Source organism: Taudactylus pleione, unplaced genomic scaffold (genome assembly GCF_031769625.1).
Source record: "Taudactylus pleione unplaced genomic scaffold, aTauple2 ptg000008l, whole genome shotgun sequence".
NCBI classification, from domain to species: Eukaryota; Metazoa; Chordata; class Amphibia; order Anura; family Myobatrachidae; genus Taudactylus; species Taudactylus pleione.
In genome coordinates, this window is record NW_028284411.1 from 66,217 (window position 1) to 86,359 (window position 20,143).

Genomic DNA, 20,143 nt, shown 5'->3' on the forward strand with positions numbered 1-20,143 from the left:
TCTGATATAGTGCGGGATACAGTGTGGGGTGGATACAGTACAGGCCGGATATAGTGCAGTGCGTGGGTGCCGGCAGTGTTGGCAGTGTAAGGGTGCTGATGGTGTCCTCAGTATGGGGGCAGCAGTGCAGGGTGCTGGCAGTGTCCTCAGTGCAGGGTGCCGGTGGTGTCAGCAGCGGGGGGCAGCAGTGTCAGTGCAGGGGGATGGATGGCATCTTTCTTCCCTTTCTTGTGCCCATTGAAGTCTATGGGCAAGCGCTCTCTCAACCAATCAGCGGCAAGCCCATTGAATTCAATGGGACTTTGAAAATGGCCGCTCCAGGCAAAATCTCGAGATTTCAAGGTTTTGCCTCAAATAGGGATCCGGGGAGGGCGGGGATATCAGAGATGTGTCTCGGATCCCCAAAGTTCGGGTGGGCTCGGTTCCCTGAGAACCGGGCCCGCATCATCTCTAATATATACTAAAGTGAGAGTTAACTTTTTACAAGTGAAGATGTTGCCCATAGCAACCAGAATCAGATTCTACTTAACATTTAACTAGCACCTTCTAGAAGATAATAGCTAGAATCTGATTGGTTGCTATGGGCAACATCTCCACTTCTAAAAACTCTCTAATTTACCCCCTCCTTTCACCATATCAGTAAAAGGTAAAATAAGCTATCCACGCAGATAAACGACATATTACACCCAGCAGGACTATAGAAATTATGCCCAGCACCGCGCAGTAATGCCGAATCCGCCTGCACCTGATAAATGGTATAAATCATACTTGCCTGCTCTCCCGGGACTGCCGCTCCTGGGCACCGGCAAAAGTAAGTAAGTCCCCCAGAATGGCGGGTGGTCCCCTTCGACCCATCCCCCCGCAATCGCCGAGAGAGTGGGCATGATTTGCGCTGAATCGCATTGTCATAGCCCTGTCCCCTGCTTTATAATGCCGGTAATATGACTAGTCGGCACGCCCACGCTCCGCCTGCCTAAACCGCCCCCACCCGCCCTGTTGCAACCACCTGGCAGCCCCCTGTAGTCTGTAAGTATGGTATAAAAAGATCTGGCGGCCATTGAACCAAACCTGGTGGTGAGTATGAATTGCTAAACCCAGTCTTGTGACAAGGACACACAACCATAGCCCACTGGTGACAATGATACAGAGCTTGTAAGTCTGGCTGCTGGTATAAAATACTAAACCCTCTGTAGTGTCAAAGTGTACACTAACAAACCACACTTGGTAACTATCATACAGTATAACGCCATGAAGGTTGATGAATGCTGAACCAAGCTTAGGGGCTAACATCTTGCGAAAGAACTGAGTCTAAGGACCTCATTCAGAGGCGGTCGGAGGATGCAAGCGGTCGCTCAGAAACTGGGCGGCCACTTGCATCCTGACCGCCCTCCTCTGTTGCGGTCGTTAGGCTGTGGGTTAACACCCACAGCTCTAACGACCGCTCCGGTGACCATCGCGACCATCGGGGCTTACGACGAGACCCTAGGGTAGGGTCTCCCTTGTCGTAAGCCCCAGAGAGCTTCTGGCTCTGTCTGAGCCGGAAGCTCTACACTGACATCACTAGTGATGTCAGTGGGGCCTCCCCCAAACAGTAGGCGTTCCCATGGGAACGCCTCCGTTTGGGCTGCCACCCCCCGGCCCGCCTTCCAAACGGGCTGTCGATGTTGATTGACAGCTCGCCCCCTTTGGATCGAGACCCGCTACGACCGGCGCCGTCGTGCGCATGCGCTGTGGGGGGCCATCGACCTGGTCTGAGCGCATCGGCGGTAACGACCGGGTCTGAATGACCCCCTAAATTTCTCACAAGTTTGTAAACACTAGACCAATCCGGGTGCCGGTACACAAAGCTGAGGCTACTATGGCTAATATATATATATAAAGACCAGCCCAGTCCAGTGGCTACTACAGAATGTTACAGCCTGTGCTAGTACCGATGGTGGATTATACCTAGGGGATGTACTGTAGGTCTGCAGCCCCTCCCCCTCCTAATTAGATCCTCCCCCTGGCACTGAGTGTTCCTGGCACTGGCTTTCTATTAGAAGTGCTATTTGCTAATCATAGCCATCAGACAGGTAGTGCTAGGGGAGGTGTTTTCTCCCCTGGGACTGCCAGTCTGAACCGCGATTAGCAGAGAGAGCGCTTCCAACGGGAAGCCACTCCTGTGCCTTGTTGTGAGTCCTATCCGGCTTCTAGGGGCTGCAGCTGAGGCAGTATCTAGTTAGCCAGTGTTTCTATGCCGGTCACGGGCCCTGCAAGATGCATTGTGCATGCACAATCCACCTGACAGGAGCCGATCAGGCCGCTGACCGGACTCCTGCACGGACGATCCCCCAGAAAGTAAAGGGTAGGGGCCACCTTTGGCTAGCACTGACTGAATTTGGTGGTCATTGTGCCTAAGTACTCACTGGACTCTGCTTGGACTACTTGGCCCTAAGGTACTAACAGAAGTCAGGAGAGTGAATCACTGAGCATAGAGCCCTATTAGCCTGTAATACAATAGGCTGATAGCAGCTCCAGGATTCTGATGGGATGGGATAGGAACAACTGCTCTTTGTTATATGCACAGATTTAATATATCGTAGATGCAAATGTACAGTACTACGTGTAGCAGTTATAGCCACGTCTTCCCCAGCCAATTCCCAGCCGACAACCCGGTATATATTTATTTTGTCACTACCTATAAGGTACTGTACCAGCAGAGTAATTCTGCTCCAAAAGCACAGGGGGTCTATGGCAGCCTGCAGTGCTCCTACCTGGGTGAGAGTGAGTTCCGCAGGGGGCAGGGGAATTGCATGTAATGATCCTTTATCTCTATCTAAGAACCTTTCATTTTGTTGGTTTATCAGCTGGTAAAGTCATGAGGATTATCTGGTCCTAGCAATGTCCATACGGTACTAGCTGTATACTAAACACTCTCAACATACTGTACAGCTGCATAACAAAGATACTGTACAAAGTCACATTTCTACATTTCACTTCTCATGACTCAAACTGCTGTTTTGTGGTTGATGTTCTTTCAGTTACTGCATTAACATCCCTTCTAGTCTATATACCAGCCGCAGCGGTGGTGGGCATATTACTGACAGAGCTCATAAGTGTGAGAATGCAGCCTACCATCTTAAAAGGAAGCTGTGACATCCTCAGTGATGTCACTGGCTCCTAGTGAGTGGATTGGCTGCACTCTCAGTGATGTCACTGGCTCCTAGTGAATGGATTGGCTGCACTCTCAGTGATGTCACTGGTTCCTAGTGAATGGATAGGCTGCATTCTCAGTGATGTCACTGGTTCCTAGTGAATGGTTGGCTGCATTCTCAGTGATGTCACTGGCTGCTAGTGAATGGATAGGCTGCATTCTCAGTGATGTCACTGGCTCGTAGTGAATGGATAGGCTGCATTCTCAGTGATGTCACTGGCTCCTAGTGAATGAATAGGCTGCATTCTCAGTGATGTCACTGGTTCCTAGTGAATGAATAGGCTGCATTCTCAGTGATGTCACTGGTTCCTAGTGAATGAATAGGCTGCATTCTCAGTGATGTCACTGGCTGCTAGTGAATGGATAGGCTGCATTCTCAGTGATGTCACTGGTTCCTAGTGAATGGATAGGCTGCATTCTCAGTGAAGTATCTGGCTCCTAGTGAATGGATAGGCTGCATTCTCAGTGATGTCACTGGTTCCTAGTGAATGAATAGGCTGCATTCTCAGTGATGTCACTGGCTGCTAGTGAATGGATAGGCTGCATTCTCAGTGATGTCACTGGTTCCTAGTGAATGGATAGGCTGCATTCTCAGTGAAGTCACTGGCTCCTAGTGAATGGATAGGCTGCATTCTCAGTGATGTCACTGGTTCCTAGTGAATGAATAGGCTGCATTCTCAGTGATGTCACTGGCTCGTAGTGAATGGATAGGCCGCATTCTCAGTGATGTCACTGGTTCCCAGTGAATGGATAGGCTGCATTCTCAGTGATGTCACTGGCTGCTAGTGAATGGTTAGGCTGCATTCTCAGTGATGTCACTGGTTCCTAGTGAATGAATAGGCTGCATTCTCAGTGATGTCCCTGGCTCCTAGTGAATGAATAGGCAGCATTCTCAGTGATGTCCCTGGTTCCTAGTGAATGAATAGGCTGCATTCTCAGTGATGTCCCTGGCTCCTAGTGAATGAATAGGCTGCATTCTCAGTGATGTCCCTGGTTCCTAGTGAATGAATAGGCTGCATTCTCAGTGATGTCACTGGTTCCTAGTGAATGAATAGGCTGCATTCTCAGTGAAGTCACTGGCTCCTAGTGAATGGATTGGCTGCATTCTCAGTGTTGTCACTGGTTCCTAGTGACTGGATAGGCTACATTCTCAGTGATGTCACTGGTTCCTAGTGACTGGATAGGCTGCATTCTCAGTGATGTCCCTGGTTCCTAGTGAATGAATAGGCTGCATTCTCAGTGATGTCACTGGTTCCTAGTGACTGGATAGGCTGCATTCTCAGTGATATCACTGGTTCCTAGTGAATGGATAGGCTGCATTCTCAGTGATGTCACTGGCTCTTCATGAGTGGATAGACTGTATTCTCAGTGATGTCACTGGTTCCTAGTGAATGGATAGGCTGCATTCTCAGTGATGTCACTGGTTCCTAGTGAATGGATAGGCTACATTCTCAGTGATGTCACTGGTTCCTAGTGAATGGATAGGCTGCATTCTCAGTGATGTCACTGGTTCCTAGTGAATGGATAGGCTACATTTTCAATTATGTCACTGGTTCTTTGTGATTACATTGGCTGCATTCTCAGTGATGTCACTGGTTCCTTGTGATTAGATTGGCTGCACACTTAATGATGTCACAAACTCCCAGCTGAAGTCTCATAAATATACAGTCGTTTAAGCTGCTATAAGGACAGCATCAACTCTTGAGTAGATATGTACAGAAAACAGCTGTAAAAGCAAATAAACTTTTATACTTACACCCCTCTGGAGTCTTCGTTTCTAGATGGACAAGTTCAGCGTCTCTGTTAGATACGGTCACGGTCCTACGGAGAACAACAAACACAGAGATGTCACGATGAGGTGTCAGATTTTACCTCTTGTTTTATTTTCCTGCTAACACACTATTTGACAATATTGAAAATCGTGTCATCATTGTGATGGGTTGTCATGTCTGACACTATTTACATGGTTCTCACTTTTGGGTATGGCCCACAAGTGTAATGATTTGTTAAAGGGTCTCCTCCCACCATTATGTGTTCATTGGTGCCAGATTCACTACAAATGTCCCTGATAGTACATCTTAGTTACTGGAGGGCTTCACTAGGGAACTGTCCACCTCTGGCCAATCTCTGAGGATCCGGGACCCTCCTGAGATGTTGGAGCCCCATCTGATAATGTGTCTCTCCCAAAGTTAAGTACCCCTGGAATGATTTGCCTGCTTTGTAGTGACAACTCGAGATCAGCATGTGACAGAAACCATCCTACAGACACACTGGCCCTGATTCAGAGCCGGACGCTCTGACAGAGTGCTCGCTCTGAATCAGGGCCGGGCAATTTTTTTTTTTAGTACGGCCTCCCACAGCTATGCGAGCGGCCAGGAAGATGGTCGCGATGGTCAAGACCATCGCGATCATCAGGCTTGCGACGAGACCCTTTTGGTAGGGTCTCGTTGCCGCAAGCCCCAGAGAGATTTCGGCTCTAACAAAATCTCGAAATCTCTCCCACTGACATCACTCGTGATGTCAGTGGGGCCGGCCCCAGACGGAGGCGTTCACATGGGAATGCCTCCATTTGGGCAGCCACTCCCCCGGCCCGCCCACCAAAGGGGGCGTGCTATCACTCAACATCGATAGTACGCCCCCTTTGGTACGAAACCCAGAGCGACGGATTGCCCGTCGTTATCCGGGTCTGACGCATGCGCACGACAGAGCCGGCTCCGTCGTGCGAATGCGCTCTGGGCCACCATCGACCCGGTTGCGAGCGCTCAGCGCTTGCGACCGGGTCTGAATCAGGCCCACTGTTCCTCCCTGTGTGGACTCAGTAATGTAGTTGTTCAAAGTGTCTGATACTGTTTTGGACATATTAATTTTTGTCATTTTTTAATCGAGAATCGCAGGTCGGCCATCATTGCACATTAGCGCAAAAGGAGCTTTTTCGCTCCTGTTTTCATCTCTTTTCCCTCATTATTGTCCAAGTCCCTGTATTGTTGTGTCTGATTAATAAAATGTAATAGACCTAGGGCTACCAGTCTAACACATATCTGAATTAAATCTTGGTACTTATATTCGTTTTAATTTAGCCGTAGTAACGGTATTTATACAATGAGGTATAACTCACTGATATCGCCTGATAATATAATGAACATCAATCTTTAAACCTCTTCTGCACTGTTAACTCATTCCAAGTACTGTATTATTCTGAATTTAGCAAAGAATTAAAAAATACCCCAGTTTACGCTCTAGTCCCCTAAAATAATATCTCATGAACGTTAAGTTTTGCAAACTCTGACCTAATTTTCTAGCTTACGCGTCTCTGTGAGTATTCGGTTACTAAAGTTCTGCTTTGTTCTCTTCCAGCCTAAGTCCCCAAAGGTTGGACAGACACAATAAATAATGAGCAAGGAGAAACTTGTCAGACTCTTATGCACACTGTGGATCACAAAAGACAATATTGCAGTTGTATCGCTGCATCGGAACAGAATTACTCCTCTTGGCAAAACAAGGATCCCTCGAGCCACTTACCAGCCAACTTTTTAATTTGAGCAGCGGAAACCAGTAGCATTGACTCTAAATCCGAGTTTAAATCCATATCTGACATGTATAACATGTTCATTCATTATACAGTCCTAGCAGGGCAGCTCGCATTAAATTCCATCAACAGATGCACAGCCACACAAAGTTAAAGCCCAATTTATACATTGGCTGGTGGTCACCACCTCCTGAGTTGTACAAAGATTGGGAGCGGAGGGATCAACACAGCACTATCGGACTGTACTGTGTTCTTACCGTCTTATTTACATTACTATTTTCCTCCAGCATCTACATTCTTAACTATCTGTGAATACAGTATATTGGTTTAAAAAGTGTAAATACTATAATGACTCATGTAGAAGGAAATAAGAAAGGAAAAGGACGGTTTCCAGAACCCTCCGCAGCTGAACAGGTGCAGAATACAGGTTACTATATGGTATAATGTACTGTATTTACAGGCATATGTATCACAGTCTGTTGTGATGCGAACAATTTGATTACATTTGCAATAAGATATTTGCAAATATTGCATGAATGTATTAGAAACAGTTTGCATCCCAGGACAGAGCTTGTGAGAAAGCTCTGTGCCTGGGAATCCCCTCCATGCAAATAATTATGTGAGAATGCGTCTGCACATACACCGGCCTCAATGCCCCTGCACTCTGACCCGGCTTCTGTGCTCAGCCTGTGATTCTAATAGACCACAGGCTGATCACAGGGAAAATAAATAGTTTTAATAGGGGTTCTATAAACCCCTGTCAGCTGACCTGTGTAGTCAGCTGTGATATTGCAGCTGACTGCACGATCAGCTGACCAGGTCATCACCACCAAAATCAGTCCACCATTGACAGCGATACACCTGTGTTTGGCTAGCCAACTCCCTGTTGCCACCCATGAAATGGTAACTTAAATTGCCTCTCTATGCGTCTAAATTTCATTCTGCGGCTCCCGGCAGTAATCATCAGAATGAATGTGCAGTGCAACTCGGACACATGCGCATACTGAAAACATCGATATTGACTTCGTCCACCTCTGAATCACGGTCTCATTCAGAGCCGCTCGTAAGCGGTCGTTCGCTCGTTCCGAGCGATGTTCGCACATCTGCGCATGCGTACGGTTTGTAATACGCATGCGCGAGCCACTAAGTGCGGCCGTTTGTTCGTTAAATAGCGAATGCCTGCTATTTTGAGTGACAGGAGGAGGCGTATGTGGGTGGTAACGGGAAGGTGCTTGAAAACGGGGAGTGGAGATCAGAACGCAGGCGTGCTTAAAGGTCAAAACGGGCGTTTTAAGGGTGTGCATAATTAAAACAGCAGCGTCATCGACCACGTCACTTGGTTATTTTACAGTCAGAACTGCTCGCAAGATTGCGGTAGGAAAAAAAAGCCACAAGAATAGCGAGCAGTTCATACGCTGTTCGATGTACTCGATTAATCTAATAAATAGCGGACATGACGTATGGTGCGAGCGGCCAGGGGGCTTATTTTTCAAAAAACCGACCACATGTTTTGTTCGCTCGTTCAGACATAGAGGCGTGAACAGACCACAAAGAGCGAACGGTTCATTTAAATAGCCACCCCCTTTATCAGAACGACCGTCCGCAAATAGCGTCCGGCTCTGAATCAGACCCTCAGTCCCAGAATGCTGTATCTGTAAATCCACTATCCATACGGATATTAATCCTAATATTGACATCAGTTAAAATAAGAAATACCTAAATTAATTTGAGCTAATGCAAATTATTTCAGAAATATTTATATATATATATATATATATATATATATTAGGGGTGAGCGGGTTCGGATTTCTGAAATCCGAACCCCCCCGAGCCCCCCCGATCCGAGTCCGATCCGAGTCAGGCTCGACTTTTCCCGCCTGACTCGGATCTGAAATCGAGGCAAAACGTCATCATCCCGCCTTCCGAGTCTCGCGGGTTTTGGATCCTATATAAGGTACCCGCGTCGGCGCCATTTTCTCACTCGGCTGTGGACAGTGAAGAGGGAGGGTGGGAGTTAGGGCTGTGTAGTGTAGTGTAGTGTAGTGTAGTGTAGTGTTGCTGTTGTCCACTACTTCAAAGTCCATAGGGGCTGGCTGTGTTGTGCTGTGCTGCTGTTGTTAATAGGGGCTGTGTCCACTACTTCAAAGTCCATAGGGGCTGGCTGGACTGTGTTGTGCAGTCAGTTCTCCATAGGGGCTGTGTCCACTCCAAAGTCCTGTGCAGTGTCCCAGTCCTAAAGGAGTGCTGTAGTGTTGTCCAGGGGGTGCTCTGTCCATCAGGGGTGCTCCCCCCAAGTGCTAAAAAAATAATATATTTTCTGTGTTTGTGAATTGTGTGCGCAGTAGCCGCACGTGCATCAACAAAGTAGTGCCAAGCGTGCGCCTGTGTCATAAGTAAAGGGCCGGCTGGCTTGACCGTTAAAGGGTGCTGTAACCCCCGAAAGTACACTCCAGTCCAAACCAAAAAAAAATTATTTTCTGTGTTTGTGAATTGTGTGCGCAGTAGCCGCACGTGCATCAACAAAGTAGTGCCAAGCGTGCGCCTGTGTCATAAGTAAAGGGCCGGCTGGCTTGACCGTTAAAGGGTGCTGTAACCCCCGAAAGTACACTCCAGTCCAAACCAAAAAAAAAATTATTTTCTGTGTTTGTGAATTGTGTGCGCAGTAGCCGCACGTGCATCAACAAAGTAGTGCCAAGCGTGCGCCTGTGTCATAAGTAAAGGGCCGGCTGGCTTGACCGTTAAGGGTGCTGTAACCCCCGAAAGTACACTCCAGTCCAAACCAAAAAAAAAATTATTTTCTGTGTTTGTGAATTGTGTGCGCAGTAGCCGCACGTGCATCAACAAAGTAGTGCCAAGCGTGCACCTGTGTCATAAGTAAAGGCCCGGCTGGCTTGACCGTTAAGGGTGCTGTAACCCCCGAAAGTACACTCCAGTCCAAACCAAAAAAAAAATTATTTTCTGTGTTTGTGAATTGTGTGCGCAGTAGCCGCACGTGCATCAACAAAGTAGTGTCAAGCGTGCGCCTGTGTCATAAGTAAAGGGCCGGCTGGCTTGACCGTTAAAGGGTGCTGTAACCCCCAAGTACACTCCAGTCCAAACCAAAAAAAAATTATTTTCTGTGTTTGTGAATTGTGTGCGCAGTAGCCGCACGTGCATCAACAAAGTAGTGCCAAGCGTGCGCCTGTGTCATAAGTAAAGGGCCGGCTGGCTTGACCGTTAAAGGGTGCTGTAACCCCCGAAAGTACACTCCAGTCCAAACCAAAAAAAAATTATTTTCTGTGTTTGTGAATTGTGTGCGCAGTAGCCGCACGTGCATCAACAAAGTAGTGCCAAGCGTGCGCCTGTGTCATAAGTAAAGGGCCGGCTGGCTTGACCGTTAAAGGGTGCTGTAACCCCCGAAAGTACACTCCAGTCCAAACCAAAAAAAAATTATTTTCTGTGTTTGTGAATTGTGTGCGCAGTAGCCGCACGTGCATCAACAAAGTAGTGCCAAGCGTGCGCCTGTGTCATAAGTAAAGGGCCGGCTGGCTTGACCGTTAAAGGGTGCTGTAACCCCCGAAAGTACACTCCAGTCCAAACCAAAAAAAAATTATTTTCTGTGTTTGTGAATTGTGTGCGCAGTAGCCGCACGTGCATCAACAAAGTAGTGCCAAGCGTGCACCTGTGTCATAAGTAAAGGCCCGGCTGGCTTGACCGTTAAGGGTGCTGTAACCCCCGAAAGTACACTCCAGTCCAAACCAAAAAAAAAAATATTTTCTGTGTTTGTGAATTGTGTGCGCAGTAGCCGCACGTGCATCAACAAAGTAGTGCCAAGCGTGCGCCTGTGTCATAAGTAAAGGGCCGGCTGGCTTGACCGTTAAAGGGTGCTGTAACCCCCAAAGTACACTCCAGTCCAAACCCAAAAAAAAATGATTTTCTGTGTTTGTGAATTGTGTGCGCAGTAGCCGCACGTGCATCAACAAAGTAGTGCCAAGCGTGCGCCTGTGTCATAAGTAAAGGGCCGGCTGGCTTGACCGTTAAAGGGTGCTGTAACCCCCGAAAGTACACTCCAGTCCAAACCAAAAAAAAATTATTTTCTGTGTTTGTGAATTGTGTGCGCAGTAGCCGCACGTGCATCAACAAAGTAGTGCCAAGCGTGCGCCTGTGTCATAAGTAAAGGGCCGGCTGGCTTGACCGTTAAAGGGTGCTGTAACCCCCGAAAGTACACTCCAGTCCAAACCAAAAAAAAATTATTTTCTGTGTTTGTGAATTGTGTGCGCAGTAGCCGCACGTGCATCAACAAAGTAGTGCCAAGCGTGCGCCTGTGTCATAAGTAAAGGGCCGGCTGGCTTGACCGTTAAAGGGTGCTGTAACCCCTGAAAGTACACTCCAGTCCAAACCAAAAAAAAATTATTTTCTGTGTTTGTGAATTGTGTGCGCAGTAGCCGCACGTGCATCAACAAAGTAGTGCCAAGCGTGCGCCTGTGTCATAAGTAAAGGGCCGGCTGGCTTGACCGTTAAAGGGTGCTGTAACCCCTGAAAGTACACTCCAGTCCAAACCAAAAAAAAAATATTTTCTGTGTTTGTGAATTGTGTGCGCAGTAGCCGCACGTGCATCAACAAAGTAGTGCCAAGCGTGCGCCTGTGTCATAAGTAAAGGGCCGGCTGGCTTGACCGTTAAGGGTGCTGTAACCCCCGAAAGTACACTCCAGTCCAAACCAAAAAAAAATTATTTTCTGTGTTTGTGAATTGTGTGCGCAGTAGCCGCACGTGCATCAACAAAGTAGTGCCAAGCGTGCGCCTGTGTCATAAGTAAAGGGCCGGCTGGCTTGACCGTTAAAGGGTGCTGTAACCCCCGAAAGTACACTCCAGTCCAAACCAAAAAAAAATTATTTTCTGTGTTTGTGAATTGTGTGCGCAGTAGCTGCACGTGCATCAACAAAGTAGTGCCAAGCGTGCGCCTGTGTCATAAGTAAAGGGCCGGCTGGCTTGACCGTTAAAGGGTGCTGTAACCCACAAAGTACACTCCAGTCCAAACCAAAAAAAAATTATTTTCTGTGTTTAGCCGCACGTATATATCAAATCGATATAACATAAATGGAGGACCAAACTTTCTCCGATAAAAATAAAATAGAGAAAGATCAAGAACCACTTCCTCCTAGTGCTGAAGCTGCTGCCACTAGTCATGACATAGACGATAACATGCCATCAACGTCGTCTGCCAAGGCCGATGCCCAATGTCATAGTAGAGGGCACATACAATCCCAAATGGCAAAGTTCAGGAAAATGACCTTGAAAAAGACATTTAAATCAGCTGAAGAGAAACGTAAACTTGCCAATATGCCATTTACGACACGGAGTGGCAAGGAACGGCTAAGGTCGATCCCTAGTATGTTCATGACTAGTGGTTCAGCTTCACATGACGATGGAAGCCCTCCTCCCACTAAAAAAATCAAAAGAGTTAAGCTGGCAAAAGCACAGCGAAGAACTGTGCTTTCTAAGAAGATATCACAAATCCCCAAGGAGAGTCCAAGTGTGGTGGTGGTTGCGATGCCTGACCTTCCCAGCACTGGACGGGAAGAGGTGGCTCTTTCCACCATTTGCACGCCCCCTGCAAGTGCTGAAAGGAGCACCCACAGTCCACTTGCTGATATGCAAATTGAAGATGTCACTGTTGAAGTACAACAGGATGAGGATACTGGTGTAGCTGGCGCTGAGGAGGAAGTTGGCGAGGAGGATTCTGATGGTGATGTGGTTTGTTTAAATCAGGCTCCGGGGGAGACAGTTGTTGTCCGTGGGATGAAAAAGCCCATCACGGTCATGCCTGGGCAGAAGACCAAACATTCCACCTCTTTGGTCTGGCAATATTTCTATCCAAATCCGGACAACAACTGTCTTGCCATATGTACCATATGTAAAGGTGAAATAAGTAGGGGTAGGGACGTCAACCACCTAGGAACATCCTCCCTTATACGGCACCTGCAGCGCGTTCATAAAAAGTTACTGTCAAGTTCAGAAACTTTGGCTAAGACCGTAAGCAGTCCAGGGACACCTAAATCCTGTTGTCCTGTTGTATCCAAGCGCCTGCAAACCACACCGTCAACTCCCTCCTCGTCAATTTCCTCCTTAGTCAGGATCGGAAGTAGTCCTGCAGGCCATGTCACTGGCATGACTGACTCTCCTATCCGGGATTCCTCTGGAGGATCCTGCATTGCTACGCCTACTGCTGCCGCTGCTGCTGTTGCTGCTGCTGCTGGGAGTCGTTCATCATCCCAGAGAGGAAGTAGGAACACCACTACTTTTACTAAACAATTGACCCTCCAACAGTCCTTAGCGAGGAGGATGAAGTACGACAGCAGTCATCCTGAAGCAAAACGTATAACTGAGGCCTTGACTGCTATGTTGGTGTTAGACGTGCGTCCGGTATCCGCCATTAGTGCAGTGGGATTTAGACAATTGATGGAGGTAGTGTGTCCCCGGTTCCAAATCCCGTCTAGATTCCACTTCACTAGGCAGGCGATACCGAGACTGTACAGAAACGTCAGAAAAAGTGTCCTCAGTGTCCTGAAAAATGCCGTTGTACACAATGTCCACTTAACCACGGACATGTGGACAAGTGGAACAGGGCAGACTAAGGACTATATGACTGTGACAGCCCACTGGGTAGATGTATCACCTTACGCAGCAACAGCAGCAGCGTCACCAGTAGCAGCATCTCAGAAATGCCAGCTCGTTACAAGGCAGGCTACGCTGTGTATCACCGGTTTCAGTAAGAGGCACACCGCCGACAACCTCTTAGAGAAACTGAGGGAAATCATCGCCCAGTGGCTTACCCCACTTAGACTCTCCTGGGGATTTGTGATATCTGACAACGCCACCAATATTGTGCGGGCATTACATCTGGGCAAATTCCAGCACGTCCCATGTTTTGCTCACACAATAAACTTGGTGGTGCAGAATTTTCTGAAAAGCGACAGGGGCGTGCAGGAGATGCTTTGGGTGGCCCGAAAAATTTCTGGCCACTTTCGCCATTCAGCGACTGCGTGCCGAAGACTGGAGCGCCAGCAAACACTCTTGAACCTGCCCCGCCATCACCTGAAGCAAGAGGTTGTGACGCGGTGGAACTCAACCCTCTATATGCTTCAGAGGATGGAGGAGCAGCAAAAGGCCATACAAGCCTATACATCCACCTATGACATAGGCAAAGGAGGGGGTATGCACCTGACTCAAGCGCAGTGGAGAATGATTTCCGTGTTGTGCAAGGTTCTCCAGCCCTTCGAACTTGCCACACGTGAAGTCAGTTCAGACACTGCCAGCTTGAGTCAGGTCATTCCCCTCATCAGGCTTTTGCAGAAGCAGCTGGAGAAAGTGAAGGAGGAGCTAAGACGGAGCGATTCCGCTCGGCATGTGGGACTTGTGGATGAAGCCCTTCATTCGCTTTGCCAGGATTCCAGGGTGGTCAATCTGTTGAAATCAGACCACTACGTTTTGGCCACCGTGCTCGATCCTAGGTTTAAAGCCTATGTGGTGTCTCTCTTTCCGGCCGACACAAGCCTGCAGAGGTGCAAAGACCTGCTGGTGAACACACTGTCAGCTGAAGCGGAACGTGACACGTCAACGGCTCCTTCTTCATTTTCTCCTGCAACTGGGGCTGCCAGGAAAAAACTTAGGTATCCTAAGCAACCCGCTGGCGGTGATGCAGGGCAGGCAGGACCAAGTTTGGACATCTGGTCCGGACTGAAGGACCTGGCAACAATTTCTGACATGTCTACTGTCACTGCATATGATACTGTCACCATTGACAGAATGGTGGAGGATTACATCGGTGACAGCATCCAAGTAGGCATGGCAGACAGTCCATACCTGTACTGGCAGGAAAAAGAGGCAATTTGGAGGCCCCTGTACAAACTGGCTCTATTTTACCTGAGTTGCCCCCCCTCCAGTGTGTACTCCGAAAGAGTGTTTAGTGCAGCCGGGAACCTTGTCAGCGAAAGGCGTAGGAGGTTGCTTCCACAGAATGTGGAGAAGATGATGTTCATCAAAATGAATTATCAGCTCTTCCAGGGAGACCAGCCTCCAGAAGGTACAGAGGGACCTGTGGTGGTGGATTCAAGTGGGGACGAGTTAATACTTTGTGAGGATGAGGATGTACACACTGAAGAGGGTGAGGAATCGGTGGATGAGGAGGATGAGGATGACATCTTGCCTCCATAGAGCCAGTTTGTGCAGGGACACATTAATTGCCAGCTTGTTTTGTGGGGGCCCAAACGAACCAATCATTTCAGCCACAGTTGTGTGGCAGACCCTGGCGCTGAAATGATTGGTTTGTTAAAGTGTGCATGTCCTGTTTATACAACATAAGGGTGGGTGGGAGGGCCCAAGGACAATTCCATCTTGCACCTCTTTTTTTTCTTTGCATTATGTACAGTTTGGGGCCTAGTTTTTCAAACTGCCATCCTGTCTGCCACTGCAGTTTCACGCCTAGATGGGTCACGTGTTTGTGCCGCCCACTCGTGTCGCTTAGCATAGTCATCCAGCTACCTCGGTGCAACCTTTTGGACATAAAAACACTATTGTGAGGTGTGAGGTGTTCAGAATAGACTGGAAATGAGTGGAAATTAAGGTTATTGAGGTTAATAATAGCATAGGAGCAGAAAAACCTACAAATTCTGTGATTTTAGCTGTTTTTATGCTTTTTAAAAAAAAAATACAGATCCAAAACACAAAACCCAGAACCCAAAACACGGAAGGGTGGTTTTGGCAAAACCAATCCAGATCCAAAACACGAAGAAAGATCCAGATCCAAAACCAAAACACAAAACACGAAAAGTGGCCGGTGCACACCCCTAATATATATATATATATATTAGTGGTGAGAGGGGTTGTATCTCACCTGAATTGCCCACATTCTGGTGGGATCAGCTCCCTTCAAAGGAGTCTAGAGTGAACCCTGACCAGTTTGCAGCAAGAGAGGTGTGGAGCTCCAGGTTTTCACAGTTGCACAGGCCCAGCTGCAACTCATCACTGAGCAGCAGAGGAGGAGTTTAAAACTCTCATCTGCCTGTTGCTCTTTGCCCTGATGCTGTCTAGCGGCCAGGTAGTAGGCCTTAGTGTTGTAGAGCCAAGGACCAAGGACTATGCTGGCAGAGCATGGCGATTGTGGCTGCAAGCCACTGCTGACTACTAAGCAAAAGGACTGCCGGGACTTTTGAGTTTATCCAGGTCTAAGCTTCTGTATGCTAAAGTGCAGTGTCTGCTGCCATTAAAAGACACTGCTTTACTGAATACCTGCCTGTCTGAATCCTGATTTATACACCCCGTGTTACAATATATATATATATATATATATATATAATTATATATATATATATATATATATATAAAATCCCTTTTTACTGTAATCAGGAACTAAAACTGTACTTAATGCAGTGTCAACATTTCCTATGCACAGCAAGAAGCAGTATTGTCAGACAGGTACAGACAGAGACAATGATACAAGACACATCTAATTATAAAAACGAGCTATATTTGTGACACTAAAAATAAAACTAATTTAAAGGGCCAGTGAACACTAAATACATTGAATGTATTATTTGATACTGTGACTATTAAGGTGATCAGTCTGATGGACGGCTGGGAGCATAGTTACCTGGACTATCTGCGTGTATGTAACTTGCTTTCAAAGACCCATTGACCCTACTCCAAGACTCCACTGGGTTTGTTAATGGAAGGCTGGAGTCTGCTGTCGCTCTGCCAGCGGATCTGAGACTTGGCAGCGCCAACCACAGAGTAAACACATCTAACACACACCAGGCGACTGACGGCAGACAAAGGAATCATTATCTCGCCTTGTTTTATAGGGGGATATCAACGGCTGAGGCCGGACACCAGGAAACACACGAGCGCGTTCTAGAGAATAGAAAGATAACGGGGCTACAAAACTGTAAGGTTCCCGGATCCCGGATCAGTGTAGCGTTTGCTGGTGGTTAATTCCATATACACATAAAAGTGATGCTGCAGTTGCCTCATATTCCCCCCACTCCATAATAATGCAGATTATTCCCATGAACTATGTAGATCCCCCTACTTAATAAAGCGTGGTGAATAACTAAAACCCGTGTAAGTACTTTCATATGATGCAGAGTAGCATGAACTGTAGTACTCAACATTTTCATGAGAGTCACAATAACTTTCTTTACAGTCATCCGGTAATTGTTCACCGGACGCTGCCATCATTTTGAGAAACTCCATCCCACATAATTGAAACTGCTCTCTTAACCACAACATATGCTGCGATTTGAGCTTCGTGTGAACCTGAGTAGTTGTGCTGCATCTTCAAATGTTTTGCAGAGGGTTGAAGCTCCGGTGATACAATCCGCCAGTTTCACTATTGATTTGCCAAAGAATAGATAAATAACATGAAAGCCGACAGCATGCCCCCCCTTCCCTTCCCCCTCACTTGACCACAAAACAGCAGTAAGCTCCAATGCAAAGAAACCTGGACTGGTTTCCATTTTGACAGGTAGAATGGTGCACCTATGGGGGGTCTCCAAAGACAGTGACCCGCACACCAAACTCTGTAAACCTTCAGTTTAAAAGTACTAGGGTTCTTCCCTACTCCTCTAAGATGTCGTACTTGAGGTAATCTACAACAATGGAAGCAGTGAAGTGGCAACTTTGTCATCCCAGTGGTCCCAGTATAGCTGAAGAGGGTCTCTGGGACCGCTGCTCATTATACTAGAGATAAAAACACACACAATTTTCAAATTAACAACTCACCAAAACATGTGTTCACCGCCTTATTAAATATAAAATATTTCCTAATCCATTGTTGGCCAAATGGCAACCCCCTAACGCACTGAAAGAAAACTGATAAACCCACCCACCATATTAGGAACAGCTGAATTAAAAGCAAATTGGGAACACTTAAAACTACAGTATAATCCATTTGGCAGAACGCTTAACATTTTAAAACCAGAGGTGCATTTACTAACCATCAGATTGTCAAATCCGCTACTGTGACTGAGGGATTTAAAGCAGCAACCTGGTTTAACATTTATTTATGTTGCCGCTTTAAATCCATCAGTCACAGCATTGCTTTAGTAACACCCAAATGCAAAACTGGCAAAATGGTTGTGGAACACTATGAAAAATGTGCCCTTTATCTCTGAAGAGTTAGGGTTTACAATGAATGGAATTCAGTATAAGAAGAATAATGTATCCCTTTCCTATATATGAATATTACATATGTGCAGAACCCCCATGTTTTGATTTTGGAAAAAGCATCCTCAAGTGTTTTGGTCCGGTTTCAGATCCGAATCTACCTGAATTTTGTGAATCCGGACAGATTCGAGTTGTGGTTCTGATCTCCAGAGGGGATCCGGATAAATCTGAGTCACGGCTCTGATCTTCACGCAATTCGGATTTTAAATCTGAATTTTCGGGTTTTGGATTGAAAAAATTACCTTATTTTAGCTGTTTTTAAAACATTTTTTTTCATAAAAAAAAATGAATAAATCTAGATTCAAAGCACGAAGAAAAATCCAGATCCAAAATCAAAACACAGGTTTCAGTGCACATCTCTAACAAAAACAGCTAAGAGCATGCAACTTAGACCTGTTTACATGCAATCCAAAACCCCAGATTCCTTTTCTAAATCCGAGTTCCGCACTTACAGCAGACCGGAACCGGGACTCTGTTCTTCTCAGAACCCCAAAAGAGTCGGCATTCGGTTCTAATCAGATGTGATCCAACCCAGGACTCGATTCGACTCCGAACCCCAAAGTTTGGGTGTGTTAGGTTTTCAGGAAAGCCGAACCGCACATCTCTATTGAATATGTTTTGACATTGACATTTAAAGAATGTGACATGCAGACTGTGATGGGAGACGTATTTCTAGGCAAGTACTGTATCGGTTCTGTCTGCTATCGGTGTTACAGCAGTAACACGCTTCCGCTATTCACTCACATAACATCGCTCAAGCTACTTAAATCATACACAACACCGCCCAGTTAATTAGTGATAATAATAATGTGTCAAATATTGAGACACAGAGGGAGGAGAAGCCGCTTCAGCAATAACAGAAGAGTAAAATGTATTTTTTTCCGAGCACCAGCTTATCCGCACTTAATAATTATGCGCTATATAATTCTACAGCATGATTAGTTTAAATGATACAATTGTGATTATAGTGTTCCCTTGGGAGGAAATAGTAGCAGTATATGGCACAAGCAAACAGACAATAAAAGACCGTTTTCCCAATGTCTTCGGTGTTACTTAAAGTCTATTTATGTGTGAGTACATCTGCCTGGAATACACGGCCACAAATCAGATTACAGTCTGATTAATAGAAGAGCCGGGAGGCTTTGCTGTCCAGTATCACAGCGCCTAGAAGAAATCCATGCTGGTACCTTCTGGAAGAAACAAGTTCAGATCTTGTTCAGAAACAAACTCACAACTTGAGGATTGGAGACGTGAGAAGTGAACGTTCTCAGTGATCATAGGAGCAGGAGACACAGATGCTTCGCTCCGCTTTACAAGCATCCAGCTGGCTCTGCAAATGCGCAGCTGGGCAACGCGGCCTTTTTATCCCCAGGATGTAGGACCTGGTGCTGATTCATCTGGATGCAGAAAGCTGTTCACTGTATCATTAAAAGCAATAACAGGTCAGACGTAAAATCACAGAACATTTCATTCCTACACGTTATGTTATTATTACAGTGTTTTTTGTTTGCCCCCGAGCAAATGTCTGCGTGGAGCATAAGGGGCTCCTAGTATAGGAGCTGGGCAGAGAGGGATATAAGTTGCACACGACTCTGGATCTTGCCATATTTAGCACTGTACAATCTTTGTGCCTGAGCGTACGCGATCATGAGTGATAGCCAGAGGTGGGAATGGCCACACAGATGCTTGTTTATATTGGTGAGTCTCACTTTCGCCGATACAGACATCTCTGTAAATACTGCGATGTTGTAAAATAGCTTTAATGTACGGGTGTGCACCGGCCACTTTTCGTGTTTTGTGTTTTGGTTTTGGATCTGGATCTTTCTTCGTGTTTTGGATCTGGATCATATTTGCTTACCCTCCCGAAACCAATCATTTCAGCCACAGTTGTGTGGCAGACCCTGACGCTGAAATGATTGGTTTGTTACAGTGTGCATGTCCTGTTTATACAACATAAGGGTGGGTGGGAGGGCCCAAGGACAATTCCATCTTGCACCTCTTTTTTTTCTTTGCATTATGTACTGTTTGGGGCCTAGTTTTTCAAACTGCCATCCTGTCTGCCACTTCAGTGTCACTCCTAGATGGGCCACGTGTTTGTGACGCCCACTCGTGTCGCTTAGCATAGTCATCCAGCTACCTCGGTGCAACCTTTTGGACATAAAAACACTATTGTGAGGTGTGAGGTGTGAGGTGTTCAGAATAGACTGGAATGAGTGGAAATT

At 46.7% G+C, this 20,143-nt stretch overlaps 1 protein-coding gene across 1 annotated transcript in view; it reads right to left on the reverse strand.

Moving 5' to 3' along the window:
- Positions 1-20,143, reverse strand: part of SORCS1 (sortilin related VPS10 domain containing receptor 1) — a gene marked incomplete at its 3' end in the record, with an annotated part of 674,820 nt that overhangs the window by 54,252 nt on the left and 600,425 nt on the right. Inside the window, exon 6 of the mRNA XM_088465805.1 lies at positions 4,950-5,014. Coding sequence (XP_088321931.1) covers positions 4,950-5,014 — 65 coding nt within the window. The remainder of the gene's footprint in view (positions 1-4,949; positions 5,015-20,143) is intronic.